The sequence below is a fragment of the Miniopterus schreibersii genome (assembly GCF_964146895.1).
Source record: "Miniopterus schreibersii genome assembly, chromosome: 3".
Classification (NCBI taxonomy): Eukaryota; Metazoa; Chordata; class Mammalia; order Chiroptera; family Miniopteridae; genus Miniopterus; species Miniopterus schreibersii.
This window is the reverse complement of record NC_138103.1, coordinates 94109142-94127338: the sequence shown is the minus strand read 5'-3', so window position 1 is coordinate 94127338 and position 18197 is coordinate 94109142. Positions and strand designations below refer to the sequence as shown.

Below are 18197 nucleotides of genomic sequence, written 5' to 3'. Positions count from 1 at the left end.
GGCGAGTGGATGTGCTGTCCAGAAGTAGTGTTTGGAGAGAAAAGGGCCAAGGGAAGAACCTTGGGAAACACTAATATTTGCAGAGCAAGTGGAAAAGAGGAGTCACAAGAGAAGACTAGCCATGTAGGCAGAGAGCTTGGAGACGGTAGTGTCTTGGCGGCCAAGGGAGGGGCAGATTTCAAAAAAGGGGGGATGCTTCCAAACTACTCCTCTACAAAATCCCTCCATTCAAGCCAGGCTGTCTGGCTATTCCCTAAATGTGTGTGATGCAGTCCCACTTCTGAGCTTGGATTCCCTATCTGCCTCACAGGGGAAGCTCTTCTGTGCCCAACTTTTCTTACCCATCCTTCAAGAGACACCAGGACGGGTGTGAACTCTCCTCACGGGACCAAAGGAGGGACTCGGTAGGTGGACAGGGGTATGCACACAGGTTCGATCAATAACCATCTGCAGGCTCTACTATCCTCACGGCAGTACACGGGGTCAAGAGGTCAACACAAATACACGCGCACCTAGAGGGCATAGGAACTGTGTCTGACATCTGGTCTACCCGAGAAATTCTTGGACGTTTGGTTCCCATAAACATATGTCACTGCTGAATACAGAAAAGAAAAAATGGCCTAAAACTGAAATGAATGTAATTTGTAGGGCAACACTGGGCAATGGGCATGCCATCTGAGGCAGGGTTGTTTACTAATGAATCAAATATCTTTAAGGTCGGTAGGATAGGGTAGAAACCCAGTTGACTTGGGGGATATAGTCATCACCCCACATAGAGACAACTGGGTAAACGAAACAGTTAATCCAGGTCCCCAAATTTAGGTCAATCGTCAAATTGTTTATTATACCAAAAAAAAAAAAAAAAAAAAAATCCTTGGCTCACCTCCTCCCTACCTTTATATCACAGCCTGTGGGAGTGAGATTTTTGAGAACTTTACGAAATGAAGCAACTTTCACTCCAGGGAGAGAAAAAAAATCAGAAGATAAAGACTAATCCAAAATAATTTCCTACAGCTTGAGCTACTTTCAGATTTCCTAACTGGGGAGGGGGTTGAGTCCCCAGCAATATATTATTCTAGTTCCTCTCTTTTTACCATTGGCTGGAGCCCAGAAAGGATGTCATTTAAAACTGCTACTGTACGCTGCTTGCAGGCCACAGGGATGTTCTGCTCCCGGCTGCTGGGGCTGTTTTCTTTGGATACTATCACTCAAAGCGCTTAAGCTTATAAACCCCTTTACAATCATTTTTCATAACTTCCAAGAGCAACTCAGTGTGGTTTTCTCCATTTCACAGATTAAAGTCTCTGGCACACAAGCTGGCATGCCCCGGGGTCATCGATTGTTTTAATGCCCATCAATTAATATTTATTGAACCACTACCTCAGGCTCCTCCGCCACATCCACCCACACGGATAGCAGCATCAATGGTCAGGCCTCATGAACCAGAACTCTGCCCTGAGACTTTAAAAACCTGTGGCTGCCGTCAGCGTCGAACACCAGAGCCCTCTGTTAGTGCGGTGGCCAGCAGAGCTGGCAGGGGCCCGCGGCCTCCCCTCTTCCAAGCTGGAAGGCAGAACACACGGCATTCCCTTCTGGGGCCCGGCAAATTATGTGCAATGTGGATCCCTTTCTTTGCAGCCCTACTAGTAAAATGCAGACCTTCATGCCGGGGGGGGGTAATTCTGAAAGCACCACACTGCTCCAGCCGTGGGGAGGCCTGGGCAGAGTAGAAAGAATAAATCCTGGTGTTTGAGAGACTCTCTCCTCTACTCCACCTGACAGCAAAATAGCACCTTTAAATGTGTTTACTTTAAGCCTTCCTTTTCCAGGCTCCTCCTTGACATGCAACATCAGGTAAAGCTAATCTGCTGAACCCCTGATGTCTTTGTGTAAATGAGTTCCTCGCCAAGGAGAGAGGTCTGAGACCCTAAGGCCCCTGGAGCACAGAGGCATGGGAAAGGGGCAGAAAGGCAGAAAAAAGAAATCTGGCCCAGCCGAGCGTGGCTCAGCAGTTGAGCGTCGACCTGGGATCCAGGCAATCAGGGTTCGATTCCCGGTCAGGGCACATGCCCGGGTTGCGGGCTGCAGCCAATCAATGACTCTCTCATCATTGATGTTTCTATCTCTCTCTCTCCCCCTCTCCTTTCCTCTCTCTGAAATCAATAAAGATATATTTAAAAAAAAATCTGAGCTTCCACCCTCTATAATTTAGCTTTGAGTGTCTTCACTTACACTGAATGGGTATAATTGTTAGAGCAGATGCATGTTCTTTCTGCAGGACGCACCAGTAATGCGTCTGTAGCTCGTGTTTTAAGTGACCTGACTATTCTAAGAAGAAATTCATTTGTGCTTCCATTGTGAAGAATTTGGCCAAATGTGCTGAAACACCCTTGTATTCGTGCAGTGACGGCACAGGGGGAAAAGCGTAACCGCTTAGCCTTTCAGTTGTGAAATGTATTCCCTACACTGCATTGCGATTTCACTCGTGCATATTTGAGTATATTGTCACCATTATTGCGAAATATCTTTCTAAATGAAATTACAACACCATACACGACGGGGGGAAAAACCCCACAGTGATTGTCTTTCAAAAGGTCAAAGTGAAGCCTATTGTTTGGAAAAGTCATTTTTCACAGGCACGGGGGTTCTCCCTGGGACATTTTCAGATCACATCGGTTCACTATGCTTTTGCAGTTAATCAGTTCACACCTGCTCCGATGTGGAAATCACATGCAAATGGATACTGACTTATCAGCAAACAAAAAACTTTAACCAGGATATTCCTAAGTTTTCTTAATATTCTAATTTAGCACAAATAAAGCAATTTAAAAAGTTATAGGAATAAATCACTTTAAAGATATTTTCTCTTATTTCAAAAAAATGAAGGTGATTTACTTATTTATTTAGATTTCGGTCCTTCTTTATTTAAATGTCTTGAAGGCCAACTGATATTTCTTTGGCTAGACAAAAAGAATGGCTTTTAATAAGTCATTCCTCTGGCAGAGCGGCTGCCTGATTACATTTTCCTAATAAAACTAATCTTATTAATATGTTGGCCTGTGAACTCATTTTTTTCCTGTTGTTAAACGCCAACTTGTGGTTTGCTTTTATTCTTTCAAATACAATTAGCAAAGCTCTCCAGGGCCTGAAAGGGCCTTTTCATTTGGACAAATTATTCTCTGGCTGGCTTTAAAGAAAAGGGGTGAGGGCAAAGTGGGGGAGGCAAAGGAGGGGGTCTCCTTCTATTCGGATGGTGCTCTGGCAGACACAAAAGCCTGCCTGTGCACAATCTCACCACAAGTGGGGCAAACACGGTCTTTATCTGCTGCAATTTTTTCTTTCATTAGCTTTACTGAATAGCTAACTTTTTCAATGTTCAGTAAGAGTATACAGTTCCAATTAAATGATATTATGTAAGACAAGAGGGGGTGAAGTGTCTGGCCAAGATGTTATTGATGATCTGATAATTTTTCAACCAATATCACCTCCCACACTGCTTCTGTGCAAAACCAGTGTCAAAATACAAGCTGGTCTAGACAGCTTTACTGCTGGGCCTGCCCCTCATTGAAGGAAATGAGAGCGTTGTTTTGCAACATTTTGTACTTTCCAAAATGTAATGTCTGGCCTATCTAAACAATGATTTATTAAACCCTGTCTCTGTTCAAATACCTTGGCTCGGTAAATCGCCTGCGCCCCAGGCTCTCATCTCGCATTAGGTGCAGAGGGAGACCTGGGGGAGAGATCCTGCCTTCCTGACAATGTTGCTGTGCTTTGAACACCGCGGGAATATTTGTATAATTAGTTAAATTTTCAACTGTTAAATAAGGAGAAAAAACAAGCTATGGGTGGCCCGCTAACCTCAAACGAGCAAATATCCAAGGTTATAAAATCACCCCCTGCTCAGAATACCTGGTTAGAAATAAAAACAGCATTTACCAGATTCTACCCCACGACAAGAACAGAGGTCGCATTAAGAAGTATGAGACTGAATTTGAAAGCTAAAGCACTAAGGATGTGCATTATTTATTAAAAAAGGGGACTCCACACACTCTTTATAACGAAAACACCTTTCTCTAACAGCAATAACAGCAAAAGCCATCTCTGACATTAATTGGAGGAATATTTAAAAACAAAAACAAAAATACATGTTTCTGATCCACTCTTGAAAACCAGGCTCTAATTTTGTGTCTGCAAAATTACATTTGCAGCTGTACCCTTGCAAGCGCAAGCTGGACAGAAAACATTACAACCACTTACTCTGTGTACACAGAGGTGAGTTCTGCGTATATAAACAGTTACACACCGTAGGATGGTGACAGCTTGGAGCTGAAGAAAAGTTGGTCCTTTGAATTTTAAAGCTGGAATAATGAAAATGTCCAAGAGAGTTTTCTGATGTACTGTCACAAGCAGCAGAATACCGTATTATAATCAAATTCTCCTAAAATGAGGGTGGTGGGGTTGTGACGATTAGTTCACTGTGATCTTTCAATGAAGGATAAGTCCATAACCAGATAACGGCAATGAAATGTAGCCTCTAAATTAAGACTAAAGTCAGAAAAACACTTTCAACTAATAACAGAAACCTGGGAATGGGAAAGCTCCTGGAGGTGGTGGCCCAAATATCTGGTTTTACAACAGAGGAAGCCCTAAGAATAAAGGGACCCAGCCAAGGGCATCCTCAGCCCAGGTCCACTGTGCTAATCCAGGGTCAGGAGCTCTGCCTTCTCTCCACCTTCTCCTACAGCTCCTTGCAGCTGGACTGCCTTTGGCTCTGCAGCCTTGGAGATGACTAGGAGTGGGTCCTATTCCGAAGAGATAGTCTCTGCTTTGGAAGGCTGCATCAGAAGGTAACTGAGCCCCACATGGGAACTCTCTTTACATTTATGTCTTCCAATGTTTCCAACTTTTTTTTTCCTAAAGTATTTTGTTTTACAATAAAAGAGTCCTAATAGATTCTAGAAAGGGTGTAAAATTTCTACCAATGCATTGTGATAAATTACAAATAACCTGCCAGGACACAAACCGGTCTAATTATTTTTATGTAAGTTTCCCATTTTTTAACTTTACAACTTAGTCAACTTAGCTTTTAAAAAATTCACTTCAAAACCTAAACTTCTACTTACACAGGCAACAGGGTTCCTAGATGATGTTCCTATATATGTTCTTTTTTTTGAGTGAAGCTGGCATAAGAGCTGTATTGGAGGAAACCGTTTAGCCCTTGACGTAAGGTAAAATAAAGTCTCCATACACCAGTGTGACAAACCTGTAGAACAACGCTTTTCTTATGGAGTATGTATTATTGTTAATATATGTTGCTTTTGTACAACTGCTTTTAAAGAATCACAGAAGTCAGGCGTGTCTGCGAGGGTAAGTAAGCACAGAGGTAGGAGTAAATCAAGGAAAACTCTCCACTAGAAGGGAGACAAACCAAAGGGGAATTTCTAAAGGAGCTAGAGCATTCTGGCCCAAGAAACATGCTCACTCCCTCTCTCAAAAACACACTCTCTTTCCTTCTTCCTTCCTTGCTCTTAATATAACAAGATTACCCCCTCCACCTCACCCCACCCCCAAAAAAGATGGCACCACCATCTCTGAACACTTGCATAGTATTGAGATTCAACAATCCAGACAGACTTCTGGTAAATCACAGCCATGTAAACCACATTCCCTGCTACTCAGCCATAAGAAAGAACGAAATACTGCCATTAGGGACAACATGGACCTGAGAGTATCGTGCTAAGCGAAATAAGTCAGACAGAAAGGACACAAAACATATGCTTTCACTCATATGTGGGATATAAAACAGAAAGCAACAAATGGACAATCAAAACGAACAAACTCAAAGACACAGACAATGGTATGGTGGTTACCAGAGGGGAAGGGGGTGGGGGAAATAAAGAGGGTAAAGGCGGCCAAATATATGGTGACGAAAGGAGACTAGACTTTGGGTGGTGGGTATACAATGCAATATATAGATGATGTATTACAGAATTGTACACTTGAAACTTGTATAATGTATTAAACAATGTCACTCCAATAAATTTAATTTTATAAAAAATATTTTCTCCAAAATCCCTACTAAAATGGCAATAAGTGAATTTTTTTAAGGTGTAAACTTAAAGTTGAAAAATTTGGAAGCTGGAAAGAGGTAACTGACTCAATAGACTAAGAAACTAAAACCAAGGTGTTCACATGGCAGAGAACCCCAACAAGAAGCAAGGACTTCCAGCCAGAGGCTCCAGAAATGGAGACACGAGTTACCTCTGGAGGTGGGGGTGTGGGAGAGGGGGCTTGAATACAGCAGGATTAGTTGAAAATCTGCATAGGAGCATTTAAATGCCCTTCCAGCCCCAGACCTTACAGAGGAGAAACTGCCCCTTCCCATCCGGGCAGCAGACGGAAGATTTGTTGTCTGAAGATGGTGACATTAAGATCTGAACTGGTGGGTATCAGGCACAGCTGGAGACCCGGTGACACAGAAAACTGAAAACTGAGGTTTAAGTGAAAAGGCCACAGTCCTAAAGGTGAGACTGCCTGTCTCTGAATGTAGGGCAACTCCCGAATGTCTGCCTCTCAAGAAGGGGCTTGGATGGTACTTCTTTAGAGAAACTGACGAGCCTAAGAGAAACAACCTCCAGGTAATCATATTTGGAATAACCCTTTGAAAAAGCTAGCTTGACCCCTATTACCCTACAATAAAGTCCACCTCTACGTAAGTTCCCATACACACAGGCATTCCGGAGAGCTCTCTAGTGGCTCAACAGACAGCTATGGATTACCAACAGTTTAAGAAAAGCATGTACTGTGAAAGAAATAAATCAATCCCAACTTTAGGTAAGTTAAAATGTGAAATAAGTGTACTCTCGAATGAATGAAAGGGTATACTCAGAAAAATAAGATATTGCATCTAGGAAACAAAGTCAGGGTGTTATTTTAAAAAATTTAAAAAGAGGCACTGCACTCAGAAAATAAGAGAGAGCTCTTGGAAATTAAAAATATGATAGCAGAAATTAAAAATTCAATAACAGGTTAGAAGATAAAATTGAAGCAATCTCTCAGAAAGTAAAAGAAAAAGGAAGAGTTGGAAAACAGGAGAGAAAATTAAAGAATTAACTGAGGAGAACCTATATCCAAGTTCTAAATTTCCAGAAAGAGCAAAGAGCCCAGCACAAAGATTTTAAAAAGCCCTGGCTGGTGTCACTCAGTTGACTGGGCATCATCCTGTGCACAGAAAGCTGCCTGTTTGATTCCCGGTCAGGACACATGCCCAGGTTTTGAGCTCATTCCCTATTGGGGGCATGCAGGAGGCAGCTGGTCGATGTTTCTCTCTCCCTCTCCCTTCCTCTCTCTCTAAAAATCAATTTAAAAAAAATATATTTTAAAAGACCCACATGAAGACACATCACTGTTAAATTTCAGAACACCAGTTAGCCAACTAACTGTGCCAATTGCTCTCCAGTTCATTCCCCTTCCTACACCTGCTTTGCCCTGCTCTGCATCAGAGGAGGAGGACCCTTCTCTGGGGGCTGCATTTCCCCATCAGCTGACTCCTGCTTGGTTCAGACAAGATGGACTGGTGGGAAAGCTAGGAAAAGGGGGGACCAAGATATTTCTCCCTCTCTCTGTGCCTCAGATAGCATCTCTGGCAGAAGCTGTGTTTCTTCCATGCTTCCAGCTCCCATAACAGCCCAACTAACTCTTGGATCCTGGTAAAACTCTCTTCCCTGGTCCTTCCAGCTCCGGAGGTGGCCATGGCTTTTTGCTGTGGCTAATCTCTGCCTTGCCTTCCTCTTCTATTTGGCATTTCAGCTCTTGTTACACCTTAAAGTTAGTTTCTCCTATTAAACTTCTTCTGATGAATTACCTGGTGTAGACTCTATTTTCCTGACTGATACAATCAACAATGCAGAGAAAATACTAAAGGCTTCTAGAGAGAGATAAAAAGAAAGTAGCATGGAAAAGATAAATAATCAGAATGGCAACAGGAAAAGCTGCAAAACAATACAGCAATAACATCAAAATTCTGAGGGAAAATCCTCTTCAAACTGAGACTTTCATACCCAACTAAATAATCAATAAAATATAAAAATAATTCCTCAACCCAGCCCCGCACACATAGCGTTTCATACCCAACTAAATAATCAATAAAATATAAAAATAATTCCTCAACCCAGCCCCGCACACACAGCGTTGCATCTTATCCATGTGAATCAACCAGGCTGGAGACAATACCTGGGCCAATGGCATGTGGATCAGCCATAGCCCAGTTCAATGACTCAGGTGAGGGGTGTTGACTCCTCTCTCCACAGATTTACACATGTGCACTTACATTTTGTGCATTATTATAAAGAATTAATGCACCCTAAGTCAAGAAACCCTCATCCACTTAAAGAGATCATGGAAACATGGATGAATATGGAAGTAGCTTCCTATTAAAGTGAACCCACTCCACTGGGAACATGGATATTTTCACACATGTGCCACAGCTGGGATATTTTCTCTGGGAACATGGATATTTTCTCTGGGAATATGGCTATTTTCATGCATTTCTCTGGGAACATGGATATTTTCACGCATGTGCCACAGCTGGTCAGCTACAAGATAAACTGTCCAGACCCCTGTGAGGACCAGTTTGTCAGAGCGCCTTACGCTGAGCTGCGTGGCCGTCTATATCCCTGCTGGCACAGGAGTGGAGCTTGCAGGCTCCAGAGCTCACGGCCATGGATGTTTACTTAGCTGCTTGTGTGTTTTTAGGTCATGAGGATCCCACCCCAGATGGAGCCACTGCATGGTCCAGGATCAAGCTCACAGCCATGCTCCCGGGAGTACTCAGTAAACAGCATCTGATGAGCTAGGAAATGATGGTTTACACTCCAGGAGACAACAGGTCGCTGCAGAGGAATAGAGTCCTCGCCAGACTATGTCACATGGGTGAAAGGGTGAAGGGAAATCGATATCTTAAGAGTGTGTGTATTTGGGTAGGCAGGGTGCCTGTGTTGCCTGCCAGGCTCACTCGTAGGGCCTGAGACACTTAATCTCTGGGTCATGGGTTTACCCCCACGTCGGACACGTTGTTGTTAAAAGGGTCAGACTGATGTAGTGGAAAAAGAAAGTCACTGAACCAGGAGTCAGGGGATGCAACTAATCCTGGCTTGGCCGCCACACGGCGCATTCTAAACCCAAACGCCAGTGCTCTAGGTTGGAACTGCTTGAGTGGCAGAGGCCAAGCACCTCCATTAAAATACCCTCGAGTGAAAGCCACTGCACATGTGGGCCACCCAACAAGAACCACCAGAGAAGCCAGGCAGGCACTTGGCAAACACCTGAGCCACGCTGATACCTGAGGGCCTCTCCAGTGGGGCTTTAATTCTAACTTTAGATTTCTGATGACCCCCCCGACAGGAGGTCTTCAGAACCCCCATTGTGGAAACCCATTACTACTCCCCAAACACTGTCTCTCACAGTATAAGTGAAACTGAGCTCCTGGCTTTGTGTACCTGACAAGGTCTAGGCACAGGACTCCATCACTGCCCAACGTTGCTGCACTGATGGCAGTATTGCTGTGGTGGTTACATCAGGGAAGGCTACCTCACCTCCCTGGGCCTCAGTTTCCATCACTATAAAAGCAGTGGGTCGGATTCTATGTCCTCTGGTTTAATAATAACTAAAATAATAAGCTTAATAATAATAGCTCACTTTTATTGGCTGCTTCCTATGTGCTAAGCCTATGGGAAGGGAATGCAAAAGTGAACAGAAACAGACCTGTTTCTGCTCTCACAGAGTTTACAGTCTGGTAGAAGAGGCCCAGGATCATTAGAAACCCCACACACACGTGTGTGAGTACAGCCTGAGGGGCACGCATGCTGTGATGGAAGGAGCAGAGTGCCAGGAGGCGGGCTGGCGTGTCAGGGAAGACTGTCTACGTTAAGATCTGAGGGGTGAGGAGGAGTTCTAGGTACACTAGGCACGCAAGAACATCATATCCATTGGTCTGCAGTGTAAGAAACAAAAAGTATGAGAGACAAAAATTTAAAAAAATAGCTACCATCCATTGAATATGTACTAAGGGCCTGGCATTGTGTTAAATATTATCTGTATATATAATTCTCAAGTTCTTTCAATAACCTTCCCAGTTAAAAAATTATTCTTCTCTCCCATTTTACAGCCAGTAAACTGAGGCACAGAATTTCAGAAATGTGCCCAAGGTAAGAATAGTAAAAGGCAGAGCCAGGTTTGTGAAACTCCAAGCCTGTGCATTTAACCACTAGGCTATACTGCTCCAGTGGTGGCCATTGGGCCCTATTAAGACATAACTTATCAGAATGGAATTGGTTTCTACCTGGTTCACTAGTAAGAGCACAAAGGTACTTCTCAAAATATTATCACGTTACCTATGGAAATTGTGGGGAAACTGTCGTGTGATACATGTACTAACAGCTAGACCGTTACAGCACATGCAACACCCACAGCCCCAGTGTCAGCCTGGCCCTAAGCAGTCTTATTTTCTGTCACTCCACACACATGCACCTCCCCAACCACCCCCAGAGATGAATGAAACAAGAGTAGGTATTTGACCCAGAGACAGCTAATCTATAGGTTGTAATAACCTTTGAGATGACATAGCCTGGAAATGTTATGTGTCAATTATATCTCAATAAAAATGGGGGGAAATCTAGTAATACAACAAATTACACTATAACAGAATAAGAAAAAACATCTAATTAGCTCAATAGATACAGAAAAGGTATTTGATAAAATTCAAATACCCCAACCTACACAAGCGATAAAATTGCATAGAACTTATACACGAACACGTGCACACACATGCGTGTGCGCACACACATGTACAAATAAAACTGAGGAAATCTGGGTAAGATCAGTGCATTGTATCAGTGTCAATATCCATTTGTGATCTTATGTATAATTTTCCAAAATGTTATCAGTGGAGGAAACTGGGCATGTATACAAGCAATCTCTCTGTATTGCCTCTTAAAACTGCATGTAAATCTGCAATTATCTTCATTAAAAAGTCAATATTTAAAAGGGTAAGAAGTGGAGATAAAGGGAGGAGAAAGGGAGGGAGGGAGAGAAGGAAAGGAAGGGAGAGGAAATCACCTTTATAAAAACAAAATTTAATTAACCATCAAAATTTGGTAAGTTAAAAATATAGAATAATTTTATTTTAAAATCATAGCCACTCCATCCTTTCAATGTTTCATTAAAGCCTTATAAAAACTTTAGTTTCAAATGTTTGCATTTTCAGAACACATGCTGCCAATATGCTAATATGACGAACATGATACTAACATGTATGACATAGAGTCAGGGGTATAATATCATTTATAACGCCTGCAATAAAATCCTGTGTCCAAAGTCTTCCCTTCACCTACATTATATACACTGTGATGTTTGGTGTGGTTTGTTTCAGTTATCCTAATAAAAGGTGTAATTTTGCCAAAACAAAACTTCACCAACACGGAATAAAAGGGAACTCCTATAATTTCATAAAGACTCTCCCAAAACCCCATGGTAGACATCAGGCTTACTTGGAGAAATGCACGGGTATGAAATCTGTTATGTTCTTCATATTAAAGTTGGGAACAAGGCAAGGATGCCCACCGTCACTACTTATATTCACTCTGTATTGGGATCCTAGCCAGGTCCATCAAAAGTTTATTTTGCATTCCCTTCCTGTATGCTTGGCACATAAAAGGAAGCAGCCAATAAAAGGAAGCTATTATTACTAAATACTTTATTTCATTCAACATACTTCAGTATAATTTTAATTAAGCATACTTAGAAGAATTGAAAAGAAACAGATTTGTCCCTATTGACAGGCCATGTGACTGTTTAGAAAATGTGTGATAAATTTTAGAACTAATCAGAGTCCACTGAAGTTTCTGAATGTGAGATCCAAAGCAGGGGCCGAGGAGCCCATGATGGGTGCCTTGAACTTAAGTTCTAAGTAAGCAGATGAGTACAAACAAGAGACACAGAAAGACCTAGGAAAGAGCTGAGCCCTAGAATGAAGACCACCAAGCCTTGCTAGTCTTGTCAAGCATCTCCTGCTGCACTTGATCTAGGTGTAGCACGTGTGAGTCCCAGCCACCCTAGCTCCTGGTTCTCAGACACCCATGTCTCCCTCTTCCACAGTGGTCACCACAACCACCTGTCTATGCTGGCCTGACAAACATCTGCAACTGGCCCTCAAAGAGCCTGAGTAACACAGGCATGGCTATGAAAGACAGACCCATCTTTAGAATGGCAATAAGTAATTACAATGAGCTCTAATTTCTACTCAAAATCATCATTTTTATTTACTTATAAAGTCAGTTTTGTATGATCCCACCATCAGAGAGAAGCTTTATTGTAATCTAAGACAACCAATAATCTCTAAAGCACATGGTTTGCAATGTATTATGGATCTTTGTAGTAGGTATACCTTCCCAATGAGATTTACCTCAGACTACCCTTAAAATAAGATTTAATATTCTGCATACAGAAAAACTGATAGATAACCAAAAAGAATGACCCAGTAGTGTGTTGAAATGCCAACTTTTGCCCAATGAGTTTCACTATGTTGGACAACCGATACTGAAATACTTGAGCTTCAACAACCTCAGGAAGGATGCAGGACAAAAATGACACCACTGTTGAGCTTTTAAGCCATAAAGTTACTATAAATGAGGTAAAGTAAAATAATACAATGGCATGTATAAGACTTAAATGTTTCCAATATGGCCCAGGCCACCTTTGACAGCACCGCTAAAGGTAGCTCAGCGCCCTCTGTGTTCTTTCATGTCCCTGGGACAAAGGATTTGGATGATGATGATACTACCATAGGTTTCCTTAAACTGGGCTCTGCTACAGCAGGCCTATTTCTGTCATCGTTCTGAGCACACTGTCCCATATAGCAGCCATTAGTCACATATGGCTACCAAGCCCTTGAACTGAAGATATGATACAAAGGTAAGATACATACTGGATTTCAAAGACTTGTACAATAAAAAGAATATACAATCTCATTCATAATTTTTTCATTGATTAAATGTTGAAATAATATTTTATATATGACCTAAATAAAATGTCTTACTGAAATTATTTTCCCCTGGTTATTTTAACTTTTTTAAATGTGGCTACTAGAAAATTTTAAATTACACGTGTGGCTCACTCGCGACTCATGTTGCATATTTACTGGACAGTGCTGATTTAGAAAGTCAAAAGGTATTTTAAATGATGTATGTATAATATATAACATCTAAGACATTAGCAAATAAGTTTACAAGAACCTTTGTATGTCGTTTGATAGCAAGTTTCTATAAATACAGGTATAATATTATTATAATAGTATAATAATAGTATGAAAGAGGCATCATTTATTGAGTTCCAACTTTTGACAGGGTTAATGCTAAATGTTTCAGATAGATTACCCGTGATCTTCCCAACAAGGAGAAGTAATTTGGATCAGAGAGACTAAGGAATTTGCCCCAGATCACACAGCGAGGAAGTGCTAGATCCAGGTTCTGAATGGAGGTCTGGCTGAGGCCAAGACTTGTACCCTGTGGTATTTCAAGAAAAGAAATCAGGAGAGGCCTGTTTGGAAGTGACAATCTCTTGTGAAGTTTGTCGCCGTCTACCTTGGGGAAGCCATACATCTGTCATTAAGAAGGTGCCCCCACAGAGTCCAGACTGGTGATTGCCAGAAGGAAGGGGGGTTGGGCACTGGGTGAACGAGGTAAAGGGATTATGAAATACAAATTGGTAGTTACAGAAGAGTCACAGGGAGTATTTGCTAAGTGAAATAAGCCAGTCAGAGAAAGACAAGTGCCATATAATTTCACTCATATGTGGAATCTAATAAAAAAAAAATAAACAAACAAACATAATGGAAACACTCATGGATTCTGAGAACAGATTGACAGCTGTCAGAGGGAAGGGGGGTTGAGAGGCTGGGTGAGAAAGGTGAAGGGATTAAACAAACAAACAAATTTCACAGACTAGTCATGCGGATGTAAGCACAGCATAGGGAACAGAGTCGATAATATTTTAATAACTGTACGGTGCCAGGTGGGTGCTGGAAATATTGGGGAGAACACTCTGTAAAGTATATGACTGTCTAACCACTACACTGTAGACCCGAAATCAATACAGAATAATACTGAAAGTAAACTGTAATTTAAAAATTAAATAAAATTTTAACAAATTAAGAAGGTGTGAGGGAGAAGCCAAATGGCAGCATAGGTAACAGCTGCACCCGCCACCTCCCGCAGCCACATCAAAATTACAACTAAAATACAGAACCACCATCATTCAGAGCCTCCTGAAATCTGGCTGAACAGAAGCCACACAACCAAGGAGCTGAAGAAGCACTGAGACCGGCAGGAGGGGCAGAGACTCAGCCTCAGGCCCACACCTGGTGCTGCAGGTTAAACCCAGGAGGGAATCTCAGCGGTGGAGGTTTCCCGGAGGAGTGAGAGGTTCCAGCCCACAGCAGATGCCATATTTGAGTCGCCAGCACCTGACTCACACCTTTGGCCCCGCCCCATGATTCCCGGAGGCCCTGCCCCTCCCACCTGCAGGCTCATCCAGGCCATTTCCAGGGGCTTTTCTAAGTGGCCTCTAGAGCCCCATGCTTAGGACTTTCCTAAAATCTCTCAAACAAGCAGCAGTGTGCCCCGTACGGCTTGATAAGTGGCCCCAGGCCTGGCACTAGCGGCAACCTGCACTGGCTCATAGCTTGGCCTCTCCTGGGCACCTCCAAGCCCAGCACAAGTAGCAGCAAACTACGTTTTGCTGAGTAGCTCATGCTGGGTGGCCCTGGGCAAGGCACTGGCAGAGGCTGATTTTGCACCTCCTGGGAGGCCTCAGAGACAGTACACCTGGTGGTCAGACTCGACCATGCTGGATTACAACCCTACCACATCCACAAGTGACACAGTCAAGGGGCGCACTTGGTGAAGTAAATCCTGCTCCATAGGGGTGTCTCCAGCACAGCAGCTCTCTGGCCGTAGTTGCAGCTGGTCCTCACAGCTGATTGGGATGGGGGTCAATTCCTCCCAGTGACACCAACAGCAACCAAGACTCAACTACAACAGGACAGTGCACACAGTCCACACAGGGGAGCTCCTAGAAGGCCCAGCTCAGGTGACTGGGGAGGCTGAGCCACTGGACCCTACAGGACACCTACTACACAAAGCCACTCTACAAATTCCAGGAGACATAGCAGCTCTACCTAATACATAGAAACAAACACCTGGGAGAGGCTAAAATGTGGAGGCAAAGAAACATGTCACAAAGGAAAGAACAGAAGAAATCTCTACAAGAAGAACTAAATGAAATAGAACCAAGCAAGCTAACAGATACAGAGTTCAGAATTTTGTTTATAAGGATGCTCGAGCATATTAGTAAGACTATTAGGAAAACAAGTGAGACCATCAATGACCTAATAAAATAACTATCGGAAATGAAGGCTACATGAACTGAAATGAAGAATAATTTGCTGAGAATCAAATCAGCAATTTGGAACATGAGGAAACAAAAAAACACCTAACCAGAAGAGCAAAAACAAAAAAGAATCCAGAAATATGAAGATAGTATAAGGAGCCTCTGGGACAACTTCAAGAGGCTCAACCTTCATATTATTGGGGTGCCAGAAGGAGAAGAAAGAGACCAAGAAATTGAAAACCTATTTGAAAAAATAATTACAGAAAACTTCCCCTACCTGGGGAAAGAAATTGACTTACAAGTCCAGGAAGTACAAAGGGTCCCAAACAAGAGGAACCCAAAGAGGCCCACACCAAGACACATCATAATTAAAATGCCAAAGGTTAAAGACAAAGAGAGAATCTTAAAAGCACCAAGAGAAAAGCAGTTAGTTACCTACAAGGGAGCACCCATACAACTGTCAGCTGAGTTCTCAACAGAAACTTTGCAGGCCAGAAGGGAGTGGCAAGAAATATTCAAAGTGATGAAAAACATGGAACTACAACCAAGATTGCTCTACCCAGCAAAGCTATCATTTAGAATTGAAGGTCAGATAAAGAGCTTCACAGATAAGAAAAAGCTAAAGGAGTTCATCACCACCAGACCAGCACTACAGGAAAAGTTGAAGGGTCTTCTTTAAGAAGAAGCTAAAGAACAAAAGAATCTGATGAACTAAATAGATCCAGAGACACTGACGCATGCAACAGACGATCATATTTCAGAGGAAAGAGGGAAGGAGGGTGGAGGGTGGGAAGAGATTAACCCAGGAAGTTATATGCATATAAGCATAACCCATGGACACGGACAATGACGGGGTGAGGGCCTGGGGAGGGGGTGGGAGTGAGATGGAGGGGGTCAATTTGGGGGGAAAATGGGATACCTGTAGTGCTTTCAACAATAAAGATAAATTTTTTAAAAAAAAATTAAGAAGGTGCTCCTAGGCTGCTCTGGACACTGTGGAGGGAAAGGCTTTGAAAACCAGCAGCACATCTACCTGACCAGCCTGAGGACCCGCTGCTCACCCTGCTATGAAACAGGAGTGGGGCGAAGGTGTGAGGGGCCACCCAGCAAAGACATCAAAACAATGGCACCAAGGAAGGAGTGGTCAGATGCCTTCTTCGGTGCCATCAATGAGAAGAGTCCCTCTGTTTAATCCATAGCCCGGCCTAACTCCAGTCCACTATTAGAAAATGTCTCAGTAACAACAGCACTAATTGAGTGAGAAGCTCTGGAATACTCGGGTAAGAAACAGCTTGCAGCCAAAGGGGCAATGACACAGCCACAAGAGAGAAGCAGACTCGCCATAAAGCTGAGACAGACTGCCAAAAGAAAGAGTCTTCTGAGACCTGAAATACCTCCTGCCACCAAGCTTTGGAAAAATTAGGTATGCAAAGCTCTGGCACCCTTTCATCCATCTTCTGCCCCAACACGCTCCTAGCTGACAAAGCGATGGAAGTCTACAGACATCTGCTTGGCATTACCACAAGTGCCCACAGAAAGCAATTTGCCTTTCTGCAGCAGTTGGAAAAGTGTTAAGTGCCGGGTGGGGGTGATGGGGGCTTGCTGGGGGAGGGAGGGAGGAGAGCTGGCCAGAAACACATACACACACACAGAAAGCACAGTGACAGTCAGACATGAACCTAGGAATTTCTGAATGGTTCAGAATGGGACACTTTGTCACCTCTGATTTCATTAGAAGCCTGTTTTCAGCATGCCTAAGGTCTCGGCTCGCAATCAAGCACTTACGTAATCCTCCTCATTGAGCCCTTGTTTCTCAACAGAACTTTTCACCTCCATGGAAAACTTCTCAAACTCGGGTTTCACTGTCCTCAGTAGGGTGATTGTTTGGAGGGATGAGTACGCCTGCTTAGCTTCAAAGTCGTGTTTGTCTCCTCTCTTCCACGAGCCATCTCCTACAGGAGAAATAAAAATATTTATCATTCCAAGCCAGTCACCATAAAGGGGCCATTCTCCCTTTCCAACTGCGATGTGTCTCTACATGTTACTTTTGGAAGCAGGGGCAGGAGGTATTGTCACAGCCTTGCACTTGGGTATGATGTGACAATGTCAGGCCCCTCAGAGGAGGCGAAGGCCCTTTAGACATGTGTTCCTTTGAAATATGAGAGAAATAAAAGCACCGTGGCGTTTACTACCCTATAATAACCGTGTAACTGTAATTTGCAGGCCTCGAGAATCTCAGCATTGCAGGAGTGAGAAGAAAGTTTCATTCGCTCTCATTCGTGCTCAGTTTTTCATCCCTACAGTCCACTGTGGAGGTCAACCAAGTTGTTGCTCTGGTGCAACAAACCTGATCCTATGCAGATGTGGTGGCAGGAATGGCTCTGAATGACAGCGGGTGTGCACAAGCATGATCAAGTTGGCACCGTTAAAACAAAAAAGTTTGAAATTATCGATAGCTCTGAAAATATTTCTGGAATCCTTTTAGAGTGAGAAGTAGCTTAGGGGAATGAGGATTTGTATCTCTAGCGCTGGACACATCATTACATTATTTACTGGACAGTGTCCATCTGCACCGATAGTAATGAAATGAAAATTGCTAACATGGACTGGGCAGATATATAATAATCATCTCTGGTTATTTATTGAGCACTTTACAGTCAGAAACTCACTTAATCCTCACAAGACCCAGTGATGTGGGTACAATTATCGTCTTTATTTTACAGATGAGGAAACTGAGACATGAGAAGCTGGGT

General features: G+C 43.0%; 1 protein-coding gene across 6 annotated transcripts in view; it reads right to left on the bottom strand.

The window, feature by feature from the left end:
* Nucleotides 1-18197, bottom strand: part of NPR3 (natriuretic peptide receptor 3) — a 63954-nt gene that overhangs the window by 26028 nt on the left and 19729 nt on the right. For all 6 annotated transcript variants that reach the window (XM_081133488.1, XM_081133487.1, XM_081133486.1 and 3 more), the window contains exon 3: nucleotides 17230-17396. In XM_081133488.1, the coding sequence (XP_080989614.1) occupies nucleotides 17230-17396 (167 nt within the window). The remainder of the gene's footprint in view (nucleotides 1-17229; nucleotides 17397-18197) is intronic.